The sequence below is a fragment of the Equus caballus genome, chromosome 25 (assembly GCF_041296265.1).
Source record: "Equus caballus isolate H_3958 breed thoroughbred chromosome 25, TB-T2T, whole genome shotgun sequence".
Lineage (NCBI taxonomy): Eukaryota > Metazoa > Chordata > Mammalia > Perissodactyla > Equidae > Equus > Equus caballus.
The window spans coordinates 46,491,155-46,504,481 of NC_091708.1; the positions used below are offsets into that span (position 1 = coordinate 46,491,155).

At 55.6% G+C, this 13,327-nt stretch overlaps 1 protein-coding gene across 2 annotated transcripts in view; it reads right to left on the reverse strand.

Moving 5' to 3' along the window:
* KCNT1 (potassium sodium-activated channel subfamily T member 1) overlaps window positions 1-9,579 on the reverse strand; it is a 74,513-nt gene extending 64,934 nt beyond the window's left edge. Inside the window, exon 1 of one of the 2 annotated variants that reach the window (XM_070250938.1) lies at window positions 9,486-9,579. Coding sequence is in view for 1 of the 2 variants with exons in the window: in XM_023629374.2 (XP_023485142.2) it covers window positions 8,156-8,277 (122 nt within the window). In the remaining variant the exon portion in view is untranslated. Of the gene's footprint in view, window positions 1-8,155; window positions 8,293-9,485 lie in introns of those variants that run through there. The other variant, XM_023629374.2, reaches the window with a different exon arrangement.
* Window positions 9,580-13,327: the final 3,748 nt, after the last annotated feature.

Consider the following 13,327-nt stretch of genomic DNA (forward strand, 5'->3'; position numbering starts at 1 on the left):
AGGAGAACAACGGGCACTGAAAGGAAGAAATGGGCTCTGTTTGCAGCTGGAATAATCATTTAGCTGGAAAACCCAAGAGAATCCACTGAGAAACTACTGGAACAAATGAGAGCATCTAAGGATGCAGCCAGATCTGAGAGTGTCACGCAGACCAGGAGCAAAGCAGTGAGCATCATGGGAAGATGCTGCTCATGGCAGCTGCCAAAGCCAAGGACCCGGAGCTCCACTCGCCACAAACCTCAGGACCACTGGGAGACATCGGATGTCGGTCCTGAAAGATGGGCCAGAAGCTGTCACTCACGGGAGGGGGAGGAGGTCACGTTCCCCATGGCTCAGGAGTCCATTCTCCAGAAAAAGGGGCAAAGGTAATCAGCTCCCATCAACATGCACGGTCACTTTCTCAGAACCTGATCAATCATTTCCAAAATACATCCCGAAGAATAATTGTGCAAGAACAGCCAAAACGAGTGTGAGAATAAAAACAGAGAGAAGGGACTCGCCTTGCCGGCTGTCAGGACTAATTTATATAGCCACAGCAATGGAAACTGGAGGATTTGGCACAAGAAAGGACACACAGCAGGAAAATTTAGGTCGTGAGAAAGGAGGCGGTGGGGGGGCCTTGAGTAGCGCGGTGCTGGGTCAAGGCAGCTCACCCTCCGAGGGCTGCCACCGGGGTGCTCAGAGCATCCTTGGCTGGTGGGGGGATGGAGGCCCCGAGGCCTGAAGGAGCTCACCTAACCTTGGCAGGGCCAGTGCGGGAACCCAGGTACCTCTGTGGCTCTGCTCTACGGCCGCGTGCCTTCCGTTAGCTAAAGTAAGACCCCAGCTCACAGCCCCAAGCTGAGGAAGAGACTGCAAGAGAAAACAGGGGAATCACATTTGGCCTCGAGAAGGCCTCTTATTCAATGCACGAAAACCAGAAAGCGTAGAGGAACAGACTTACAAATGCTTCCACATCAAGCAAGACGCTTCTGTTTAAGTGAAGACTCGTTGGCAAGAGGACAGAATAGCAGTGACCAGGGAGGACACAGCCACACCAGCCACGATGGGCAGGTCACTGCAAGAATGCCCGAAAGTCATGCGGAAAAGACAAACCAGTGGAAAACAAGGCAAAGGACGGACTAGCAGCAGCTCAAAGAAGAGAAAATGAACAAATAAGCCTTCATGGGAACAGGCTTTCTGCCTCACTGGTCTCTCAGGAGACGGAGCCGAGTGGTCTCACGTGCTGACAGCCATGTGCGGTCTGAGAACGTCCAGGGCGGGGAGCGTGTGGAACCCGGGCTCTGTGTCCATGTGTGTCACGTGACACCAGTGGAGCCGCCGGAGCCATGGACTGCCTGTGATATAACAGCATGACCCGGAGCCTCTCCCCGGGACATCCTCACCCTGAGCCTAGGGAGGCCCAGGCACGGATTTCCATCACAGCCTTAGGACAACGCTGGATGTCCATTAATGCAGGACAGTGCCGCTCTGTGACCGAGCAGGTCCACGTGACCCGTGTGGACGCATCTCTACAAATGTAAACAACCCTTTCAACGGGATCCTATTTATGTAAAAGACCAAACACAGCTCTGCTCTGAAAGGGCCCCGTGAGGGGGGCCCCCTGGTCACTCGGCTCATACACGACGCACTCACTGAGCCAGCACACCGCGACCTCGGTTTGGGAGGTGGCAGGGGGGTGAGAGGTAGAGTCTCATCCACGACACCAGACGTGGAAACTGTATCATATGAGACTCGTGTTACCAGACGTGAGAAAGCCGCGGGATCGCCTGCCTCCCCAAGCTCAGCCCTCGTCGAGGCCCAGCCCGAGACGGGCCTCTGGGAGGAGGGGCCTGCTCCTCAGGCTGGACATACACACCTGGGAAAACGTTCCTTCTCCCCCCAGGGTTCCTGTTAGGAGTCCACACTGCTCCTAATGCTCACAACGACCATGCAGGGCCCCGAGTGTGACTGAGGGACACCCCCGCTGGCTAAGGGAACGGTCCCTCTCCTAAGATGCACTCTTTGATCATTCATGCTCGGTTCAGAATTTCCAAGGCGCCTGGAGACACGTTTGACAGAGGGATTGGGGAGGGGAGACGTGTGCAATGTGTGTGCGGGCAAGCATGGATGTGCATAGGTGTGCACATGTATAGATGTGCATGGGTGTCCGTGCATGTGTGGGGACATGTGTGTGAGTGTGCATGGAGGTGTGTGTTCACGTGCACAAGCATAAGTCTGTGTGTGTGTGCAGATGCTCACTCGTCCCTGCCCAGGGTCCAGGAGAGCCCGCAGACGCTGTAGCCTCATTGGGTGGGGCCAGTTCAGTGCTGGGCTCGGTGCCCAGCCAGCGGAAGCTGCTGAATCCCTCTGCTGACCACGGCAGAAAAGCTGAGTGCTTCCTTTGCACAACAATTAAAAAGCCGGGGCTGTTGAAGCTCGCCAGCTGCTGAGCAGGTGGGCGGGTGTCTTTGGGGAACATCCATCCTCTCCTAGGGAAAGGGGCTTTGAGTCAGCGCTGTGGACGGCCACTCATCATTATCTCTGAGGCGCATCGGGTCCCACCGTGAAAGCTGTGCGCATCGCTGAGCTGAGCTCACCCCCGAGTCCTCAGAACCGACGCTTCACGGCCGCGCTGTCTGCGCACACACAGGCCTGAGCCCATGGGAGGGGCCCAGGAGCGGCGTGGACACAGGGCCTACGAGTCCACCCTAAGGATGTACGGGGAGGCAGAAGCCACAGGGTACTGTGGTCCCTAACGCACCTGGCTGCCCACCTGGGCCTGAGATCTGCACAGAGACCATGGGCGCCTCTTGGCAAATGTCTCAGAATCTCAAATCAGTGGCAGAGGCCCTCGGTGCCGGACGAGCACAGAATTTCACCCCACCTGGCCCACAGGGGAGCCCTAGAGTGCTGGGGATAGAGGTGAGCCTGGAGGCGTTGGCAGGTGTCAGAGGACACAGGCGGGAGAGCTGGCCAGGGAGCTGGATTTTCTGGGATGCTGGGGGGGAGGCTCTGAAGGGTGAGGGATCTGCAGGGTATAAGGTGCCGTGTGTGGACAGGATGGTGTCCTCACTTAGGCCTCAGTTTCCAGATAAGGTCTGGAGTGCCTCTGTTGGCTGCTTGGAGCCGCTCGACGTGGCCAGCACGGGGACGTGGTGCCACTTCCGGGGGGCCGAGCAGGGGTATGGTAGCGCCTCTTGCAGCCATGGGAATGGGGCAGACAGGACACCTTCCTCCTCTAGGTGCCACCCCCACACCCTGCTGTCACAGAGGGGATGCTGTGTCCCCGCTTAGGCTGTCTGTCCTGGTAGGCTCCCAAGAGCCCCCCATCCCTGCACGCCGGCTCCAGCTGTGGGATCAGTACTGCCCTCAGCAGCTCGGCTCAGGCCCATGTGTGGTCAGTAGGCACCTCCGAGCAGCCACCGTGTGTCCAGCCAGCGGGGCGGGTACTCAGGCAGCTTCAGCCAGAGGATGGGATGCAGCCCGTGGGTAGGACCAGACAAGGTCCCAGGCATCCAGGGGGTGAGTGCTGGACCCTGCTATCCTGACATGGACTTGCCCCCTGACATCCAGTGACTTGGGCAGGCAGCATCCCACTTGGGGGGTGAGCAGTGGGGGCTCTCCTAAGAGGGTAGCCCAAGCCCCATTGTGGCCAGGGTGTCCACAAAGCAGCCAGGAGAACAGGCTGTCACCAGGCGGTGGAGCTGTTCGACCTCCCTGGGCCTCACTGCCCCCACAATACACAGGGTCGGGGTGCCCAAGGCAGCACACAGGGGACCCCTTCAGGCCACCGGGTCCCCTCGGGTCCTCTGCCGCTGGCCCTGAGAGAGGCTGTGGGAGCTCACATCATGCCGTAGTGCCCTCCCTCCCTGAAGCCTCCTGTGTGGTCATCACAGATGCCACAGATCTGGGCCCGACCTGCTCTCTTGCTCCCAGCTTCCCATAGCGACCCCGACGGGAGAAACAAGGTTTCATGCTCTGTCCCTGTGTGACAGACAACAGACAGCTCCAGCCGGTCAGCAGGGGTGGAGCCAACAGGAAGGCTGGGCAGCTGGCACCTGCCCACACAGAGTCTCCTGTGGGGCTTGCACTGTCACACGTGCTGGTTGGATCCTGCCCACAGCACCCTCCCGGCCACCTGACAGCCCAGAGCTGGGTCCCCCTGTGGCTCCTGACACCCTCCACCAGCCAGGAGGTGGCAGAAGCAGCGGACCAAGAGACAAGTGCCAGCCAAAGTCCCCAGCAGGGAGCCTCTGGTCATGTCACTGTCAACGTGTGGGGCAGCATCACAGGCCAGCCAGGGCTGGCACTGGACAAGCCTCGGGGTGGCCTGAGTCTGTGGGGTGACCAGCACATCCTCTGGCTTCCAGGCCTCATTGCCCCATGCAGGACAGGCTGGCCACAGTCCGAGCGACTGCATGGCAGCCCCCAAATCTGCCCCCCGTGGGAGGTCCAGACAACAAAGCAGACCATGCAGAAAGCCCTTTCCAGGGACCTCAGCCCAGGGAGCTGGTCCTCGGTCCCGCCTCCGTCCTCTGCAAGCGTCTTAAACTTGCCAGCATCCAGTACGTATGGGCCTCACCTCCTGGGGCCAGGCCCACACTCATTCCCCAGTTCCACAGGAGGAAGAGGTTTTGGGTGAATATGGTGGCTTCATCCACACACACAGCCCCAGAGTTCCCAGCGCCTTTAAAATCGCCTGAGTGATTGGGGTGCTGCTCCTGGGCCAGCACCCATCTTGGGGCTCCACCCAGAGGCTCTCAGGCACACTGCGCCCCACCCCAGCACCAGGCAGGGGCAGGGCCCTCCCCCAAACTCAAGGTGGGGGCACCCCAAGAAATGCAGGCTGGCTGGTGGGCGCCACCCACCCTGCCCCGGCTCTCTCCCATGAATTGCACATGTGCACGCGTGCACCTGCACAGCCAGCCTCAGGTGCTTGGGGCCAAGGTCCACAGACACAGGTGTGCGCACCCTACCCCCCCATCAGCACCCCTCACCCACGAGGGCCCAGGACATGCGCAGGCAGACGCCTTGGCTTGTCTGGAGGTGGGCACAGAAGCGCCGCCTTCCCGAGGGCCCCCGCACCTGGGGCACAGCCTGCAAATCCCCACGTCCTTGGGAGCTGAAGGAGAAACCTCGGGGCAGAGTTTACGAGTCACGAAACCCTCAAGGAAAGCAGAGGTCATAATAACGCAGCATGACCTCTGTCTCACCAGGACTGTCCTAAGCACCTTCGGGGGTTCATCAGACACACTTGGACAGGTTGGGACATCCACGTGGCCACCGGCTGTGGCAGAGCTGGGCATGAGGACACAGGTGACACCCACGGCCGGCACGCAACAGAAGCAGAGCTGCAAGCAGGCCCCCTATCCCGGTCCCCTCTCACTCACCTCTGTCCCCGAGCTGCTGCTGTGGTCACTCCCCTGGCCAAAGGCAGACCCCTGAGTTCCCTCCAGCCCCCAGACCAGGAAGCTGTCCCTCCTGCTGGCCAGGGCTGGGCTGTACCACAGGCCCTGAGAACCTTTCCCACGGGGCCTGGGCCACTTCCTGCTGCCCTGCCCTGCAGGCACCGCTCCCTAATATGGGCTTGGAGGGCTGGCCGGGACCTCCAGCCAGGCCTGTACCCTGGCAGGCTGCCAGCCCCAGATCTCTGCGCCCTCTGCCATCAGGGCCCAATGGGTCCTCAACTGCCCTGGGGGGAAGGGCTGCTGGGAATGGCAGCTCCGGAAATGACCAGGCTGGGGGCACTGATGGGAAGGCAACTGGGCAGGAGGCGGGCACTGGCCAGCTCTGGGGGAGCTGGGGCCTCCCCAGCCCCTCTCTCTCTCCCACAACAGCTGTCACTTCCAGGGCAGAGGCATCTGGACCTGGGGAAGGAACAGGGCAAGAAGGGCAGTGCCCAGTGACTGTGAAGTATGGCTGGGGCCTGGAACCCCATGACACATGGGGGAAGTATGGGGTCCAAACAGGGGGTCAGGCACCAGGGCAAAGACTCCTGCAGCCCAGAGAGCTGGGAGCCCTCCTGGGACCCCCACTGCCTGGCTTCAGAGCGGGGCAGGGATGGGGGTGTGAGCTGGAGCAGACCCTGGGGGGGGGGTATAGCAGCACCCCCGCCCCCGCCCAGAACCATGGCACTATGGCTAACATCATCTAGCACCTTTAAAGGACAGAGACCCCGCCAAGGTCCAGGGAGGGAGCAAGGCCAAGACTGCTGGACTCAGGGTGGACCCTGCTGTGAAACCCGTGCAGGAGCCTACCCCGCAGAACTCCCCCGACACAGATCCCCACTGGGCCTGAGAAAGGTCTTCCTTCTCCGAGCTGAAGCCCCGCTCCCTGAGCCGCCAGCTTGGGCCTCAGCTGTCCTCACCCCAGCCAGGCCAGCTTCTACTCTTCTACCCAGTGTCCCCTTCTCTGGGGGGCTCCTCCCAGAGCCTGACCTTCCTGGGGGGGTCTTCAGCCAGTCTGACCTTCCCGGGGCAGCGGTCTTCAGCCAGCCTGCCTGATGTCCCCTCGGCCCTGTCAGCCCTTCCAGACAGACCTGCAGCATGACACCGGATGTGTAGGGACCAAGGCCAGCTCCGATTGGTGGGGAGGAGGGGCTGTCCCCAGCAGGCGGGTGGTGCCAGGGGGGAGATGGAGGTCTTGGGGGGACTGAGCCCACCGGTCCCAGACCCTGAGGACACAGAGCTCCCGCCTCATCTGGAGCAGGTTAAGAGGGGCAGGAGAACTTGGAGATGGGTCACCAGGGAGGGCGACAACCGGCTGAGGAAAGAGATGGGCAGAGAGAACGGCCAGATCACAAAAGATGACAGAAATCACAAGCCCTTTTGAGGTCACTTACTCTGTGCCTGATGGATGTCACCTGGTTGACCCCTCAGAGCGGCCCAAGGGATGTCCAGCTGTGCTCACTTCACAGGGTTAACTTCGCTCCCCAAGGACACCAGCAGTGACAGCCAGCCTACCTGCAGAGCACCTGCTCCTCATCCCTAAGCTGGACCCCCATAACCTGGTTGCCAGGCCGGTCCCGTCCCTACCATATGTGGCTGGAAACTTCCCCTCTTGAGCCTGGTCCCTCACCAGAAATGGCCCTTAAAGTCCATGCCCTCCAGCCCACACTTTGCATAGGGGAAACCAAGTCCCACAGAGGAAATGGTCAGCAGCAGACCTTGGCCCTGAACTCAGGCCACCCGCCTTTCAGGTGCGCTCGTCCATCCCTTATCTGGCCTCAGGACAGCCAGACTAAGTGGGACCCGGAGGGCAGGGTTTCGCCCAGCTGGGGAGAGTGGCACAGGGCAGGGGCTGGCTGTGGGTCACCTGGAGTCTGGCTCCCGGCACAGGTAAGGGGCAGACATCTGTGTCTGTCCTCTGGGCTGATGGGGGAGGGGAGAGGGCCCGGAGGACTAGGACCCTGGGGCAAACCCCTGTCCAACTGTCACCCTCTGCCTTTCCTCGGTCCCTGCACCAGCCCTGTGCCTTCTGTGCTAGTCGCCTGGATGGGCAGGAGCCAAGTGGCATCCCGGGACACTGCACAGGCCACCTGGAAGTGCTTGTCAGTTGACCCTCTCCTCACACAAATGGGCAAATGGAGACCCCCAAAAGAGAAGTGACCGGCCCCAAATCACCCAGCGACTGGAACCCAGGACCCTGCCCTTCATCTGACAGCTCACCTGCACCCTTACACCCCAGTCAGGGCTCTTCCTGGGAAGAACTGCCCTTGAAAACCTGCTTCTATGTAGGGTACCCTTGCCCGTGTGCCTCACTTAGGTGCAGCACTGCCACCCCCACGCGGAAGCACCCCAGATGCCCCCGCCAGGCTCCGCCGGATTGGGGCTGGAAGGCCCACGCTGCACCCGCCCGCCAGGTCCGCACCTCTCCGCGCCTGGCAGATGCTCCGAGCCCCGCATCTGAAAATGGCCGCGCTCCCGCCACCTTCGCGCTAAGGGCACCTGCTGGTCATTGGAGTAAGTGTCTCCTGGCCTGGTCCTGAGGGGCGCCCCTGCACCCCACGGTGGTGGAGGGAGGGCCCTCTTGGGTCCGGGGAGGGGGTGGATAACCTGGGAAGTGGGGATCTTGGGGTTGGGGGGCCCGGGGGTCCTGGGGATTGGGAAGTCCTAGGGGGTGGTGCTAGCCGGAACCGCGGTCCCTCCGCGTGGGAAAGGGCGCACGACTGTACCTGGGGGCGCATCGGCCGTCGTCGAAGACGAAGGTCCGGTTGGTGTGCCCCCCCCCACGCGACCCCGCCCGCGCCCCCCTGCAGACGCCCCCCGGGCTGCGCGCCCCGTCCGGGAGCGGCATGCGGGCTGCCGGCGGCTCGGACCCGGAGCCGAAGGAGCAGCGAGTCGGCAGCGACAGGCGGCTTCTTTCCTCGCTTTGCCCCAAACACACACTTTCCTTTCTCAGATTAAGGGGAAAAAAGCCTGTTCCAGGGTCGGGGTTCGGGTGTCGGTCAGGGCGCGCCCCCTGCCGACGGCGCCAGGAACCGCGGCGGCGTCGGGCGTGCTGGGTGGGCGGGGGTCCGCCCGCATCCCCAACCCGGGACCCGCCTCCATCGCGGCGCACCGAGCGCTCGCAACACTGAGAAAAAGGAGGGGGGCTCTTTAATGGCTAGAAAACCCGTGCGCGCCGGGGCCGCGCGCCCTTGGGGCTAGGGCTTCATGGTGGGAGGGGGCTCAGTCCCACAGGGACCTCCTTGGGGCCCCGGCTCTGGGCTGTTGGTGAATCAAGAGCCCAGCAATGGCGACCGCCCGCGGCTTGGCCTGCTGGGTAGGGGGCTCTCAGCACCTCCACCCTGACCCTCCTCGCACCCACCCAGGACGCCGGTCACTCATGCAGACACCTGGACAGAGACCCTGTCTGACCGTGCACCTCCCGCGTGGAGGCGCCGCTGCCCCCACCCCCAGGCGGGAGTGACTGCAGCTGCCGGCCGCCCGGCTCTGCTCTCACCCCACACAGAGCGCCTTTTCAACAGGCAGTGAGAGGGGCCCCCACCTTGTTGTAGCCCAACGACCCCAGGGAAGGCGGCCCAGGAAGCTGCTGAGGGCGAAGGAGTTGAAATTTCCCTAGATTCGGGTGAAACCACGCCTGTACCCACAAGGTTAAGGTGGGAGACACAGTAACCAAAGTTTCTGAGTTCGCCTTGCAGAACAGCAGTAGGACACAGGTAAGAGAGGAGCTTGCTTGCTGACAGCCCCCGCCTGACCGAGCATCGCGCAGGACCATGGAGAAGCTAAAATGATGGATGATAAGCTGCACACAGCAATACACAGAACCCCCCCAAATTTGCACATGCAACCCATGAAGAAATATGAAAGACAGTCGCGCCTGCGTGGAGGACTCAACTTCAGCTCCTAAGGCCGCATGCTTCCCCTTGCCTACATAAAACCCCAAATAAAAACCCTTGCTTCTAGCTTTCTGAGAAGTTTAGGATGACAGCTCTAGCCACCCCCTGGCCCCTCATTCTCTTTGCTCAGCACTTTGCAATAAAATCCTTTCTTCCACTATACCTGGTGTCAGAGATTGGCTTGCTGCGAACTCACTCGAGGTTTGGTGACAAATTTTGGCACCCCAGGTGGGACCTCGTCCCAGGTGGACGTCTTGCTGGTGGCACACTGGCCTCTGGCTGAGAGCCTCTCTTGGAAGCTGTCCTGCAGCTGCCCGACCCCCTTGTGTCAGGGACAGCCCTGAGTGACTGGCTGCTGATCAGACGTTGTTGGCCCACGGTGCTTTTCCTTTGACAGTGGGAGAAGCTCAGGAAGCCGTCTCTTGTAAGTAGCGACAGTTTCTGTTTTTGTCCTTGCGCTAACCTTTTCCAACAGGACCTGCTGGAAACAATGGGTAATCAGAGCTCCATCACACCTGGCAGCCCTCTGGGCGCCATTTGGTTCGGTTTGCAGTGCACATCCTTTTGTTGGGTTTCCTCATTATAACTGACAGAAGGCTTATCTTTCCTTTCGTTGCTTTGCCTCTGTTTCAGGGGTTTTGTTCCAGGTTACTGGAGTGTGTTGAGGGGGGAGGAATTTTGTTGACAAGACTAAAGATTTTTCACTCACAGAGGAGCTCTCCGGCCTCATTTGTTTTGACTGGGGGCGGGCGGTGCAGAATGAGAAACTTGGATTCGGTTCCCAGTGGCAACCCTCTAGGTTGCGTATTGCAAAACTGGAGTGTTTTCAGTTCCGAACCTATGAAAAAGATGATCTTCTGTAATACAGCTGGGCCGCAGTGCTCCTGGGGCTCAGGAGCACTGTGGCTCCTAAATGGGTCTGTTGATTGTAATACTGTTTTGCAATTAGAATCATTTTGCGAAAAAGAAAGAAATGGAATGAAATTCCTTAGGTGCAGGCTTTTATGTTGCTGTACCAGAATGAGCCTATTCTGAAACAGGCAAGTCATGATCCAGCGTCCTGGGTCCAGCAGGACTGAGGAAGGGACCCAGAACCTATGCTGCAAGGAACAAATGACCCTGCTCAGGATGACTGGATTGCTTGATCCTGTTCTCCTACTGCTCCCCCACCCCGTGAGGGTGGGACGGCGCTGTTGACCCAGTGGGGCCTCCCACCCCTGGCCTGGGACGGCCTCAGCTTCGGGGCGGGGTGGACGGAGCTAGGATGGGTTCTCCCTCTCATACCCGTCAAGGGACTTCTTCTCAATAAGGTGGACATTTTAAAGGGGTTTTAAGGTAAATAAGACAGTGGGGTAAATAAGATAAATATACGAAGGGGGAAAAAAGAGGAATCAGAAAGGGAAGAGTCACAGGACTAATTCCAGCAGGATGGAAATCTTTAGTTGGTTATTTTTTTTAAAAAAAGGGATGAATAAAACGGACATTAGTGGGGTTAAAACAAAGCTTTTACTGAAACACTGCCTAAGGGTGAGTGGGCCAAAGGGACCCCATACTGAGCCCCCACCAACATTGAAGGACTTCAAACAAATCTGTTCTATTTACTCCAATTTGGTAAAACTTTTAAAGCCAGGAGACAAAAATCACAATGAGAAACCTGACCAACAATTGCTTGGGGCAACAATTGGGCCCCTGGGGTTGATAAAATTATAAAGATTAGAATGTTTGAGTTACTATTATATGAAGAGGTCATGTCAACTTTGCCTGAGTGTTTTTTTGGGGAATGGATGTTTTGTCTAGCTGGGAATGCTTCCCCCACACAGTATTATAGAATTGAGACTTGTTAATGAAATCCTAATGATTAGAGGCATAAGAGTTGATAAAATTAAGATAAAATTTTTTAAGAAAATTGGTGTGTGTATATATATATATATATATATATATGTTGTTGTTTTTTTGAGGAAGATTAGCCCTGAGCTAACATCTGCTGCCAATCCTCCTCTTTTTGCTGAGGAAGACTGGCCTTGTGCTAACATCCGTGCCCATCTTTCTCTACGTTATATGTGGGACGCTGGCCACAGCATGGCTTGACAAGTGGTGTGTAGGTCTGCACCCGGGATCAGAACCAGCAAATCCCGGGCTGCCAAAGCGGAACGTGCCAACTTAACTGCTGCGCCACTGGGCCGGCCCCCAAAATTGGTACATTTGAATGGGCTTTATGTGAAATGATTGCATCTCTTTTGCCTGACCATATAATAAATTATGTTGTGGGGATAAACACTGTGTCTCACTGGGGGACGTTTCCCCTGCCTGATATTGTAAGAGCACATAAATCCCCCCTTCAGGCTGTGTTAATTAAACATGCTCAAGGAGATCTCACTTTAAAATGGCCATTCTGGGGAACCTGTTTCAGGAAAGTCCATCTTAAGGATCACCCTTAAAAGTGAAGATTCAAAACCTCTCACAACGGAATGCATCCTTTGATTAACATACAGAAGCTTCTAAAAGACAACATGACTTCAAAAACAGCTCTAAAACAAAAAGGAAAGAATCTTTAGAATCTGAACAGATTCATCTGCCAGAACAGTTTGGACTCAAACTGTCCTTTTGAGTTTTGTACCTGGGACATGGCTAAAACTTTTAAGGATCTCTGTTTGCGTCTATCTGTATGTGAGTTTCTCTATATATTTGTTTGCTTCCAAATGGTATAACTCCTAAAGGAGCTCTATTTAATTGGCTTAAAGTAAGTATTTATATAAATTATTTCTAAATGTAATAGAAACTAGGCCAGATGTCTTTCAAGCTATCATGATATAAAATGATCTTTGGTAAATAAAACCTTGTTTGAGTTTGTTGGTTTGATTGAAATAAACATGTTTTCAGAGTTATCAGCATGGGATATGATACAAACATGTTATCTCTGTCACAGAATTTGTCAGTAAAAAGTAATAACGTAGAATAATAGCTGATTTTGTCTGATGTCACATGAAGTTTTCATAGGCAGTCTAAACATAATTATTGGAAACAAGCAACCTAAGTAGATGTGAAAAGGATAAAAGTTTTGGGGAACTTTTAACAATAATTACGTGTTATGCTGTGTGCACTTAAAATACTTTCAAAACTGTTTGGTAACTTGAAACTTTAGAGTTTTGCTAAATTAAGTTAAATGATAAAAATGTATTGAATATCTAGGTCATTTCCACATGAGATAAAATGTTAAATTAATTACTAAGCATAGATTTGTCTGTCTTTGGCTTCTTATTTCAGAGACACTGGAAGATGCCTGGGTTTATTGATGACCACGTTCTGTGCTACTGTGCTATTCTGGGGAATTTTCTCTTAGAAAGTACATGTTTCTATATGGTGCATATATAAAAAAGGGTAAGATGTACGTTTTCAGTAAAGAAAGCATAAAGAATGGAAATATTTTTGTTTGTTTTGTTAAGAAAGATACATTTGTCCTAAAGTACTAGGAAAGAAAAAAGGAAAGAAGGCATGGGACAAATTCTGAATGTAAAAAGCAAGTGACAGAAGGTTTGTGGAAGTAAAACCCTGAGGAAAGAGTTTTGTGCATGGTCAAGTCGGCTAAGATTAAAATGAATTCAATTAAATAAATGAGTTTCAATATCAAGGGTAAGCTGGTGAAAATTAGAATTTGGCTTTCTCTTGAAAGGATGATCTTGAACTTTCAGTCTGCTCTTGATAAGGAGATTATAGAGGGTTTTTCTTTTCTTTTGAGTGTGTCTACCTAAGGGAGAAAAAGTCTATGCTTGGTTAAAGTAATTTCCTATGTCCAAAGAGGGTGAGGTCTCTCTCTCTCTCTCTCTTTTTTTTTTTTTAACTTTGTTTTAACTGTTTAACTCTGTTTGCCTTTGACATCTTCTGTGGTCACTGTAATTGAATGGAGAACTACGCTTTGTTTCCTGTTTGACCAAATGTTTTAAAACCTTTTGATATTTTTGACAAACCCCCAGGGTTCAAATCCTGGGTAAAGCCTTTCTTTTTTGA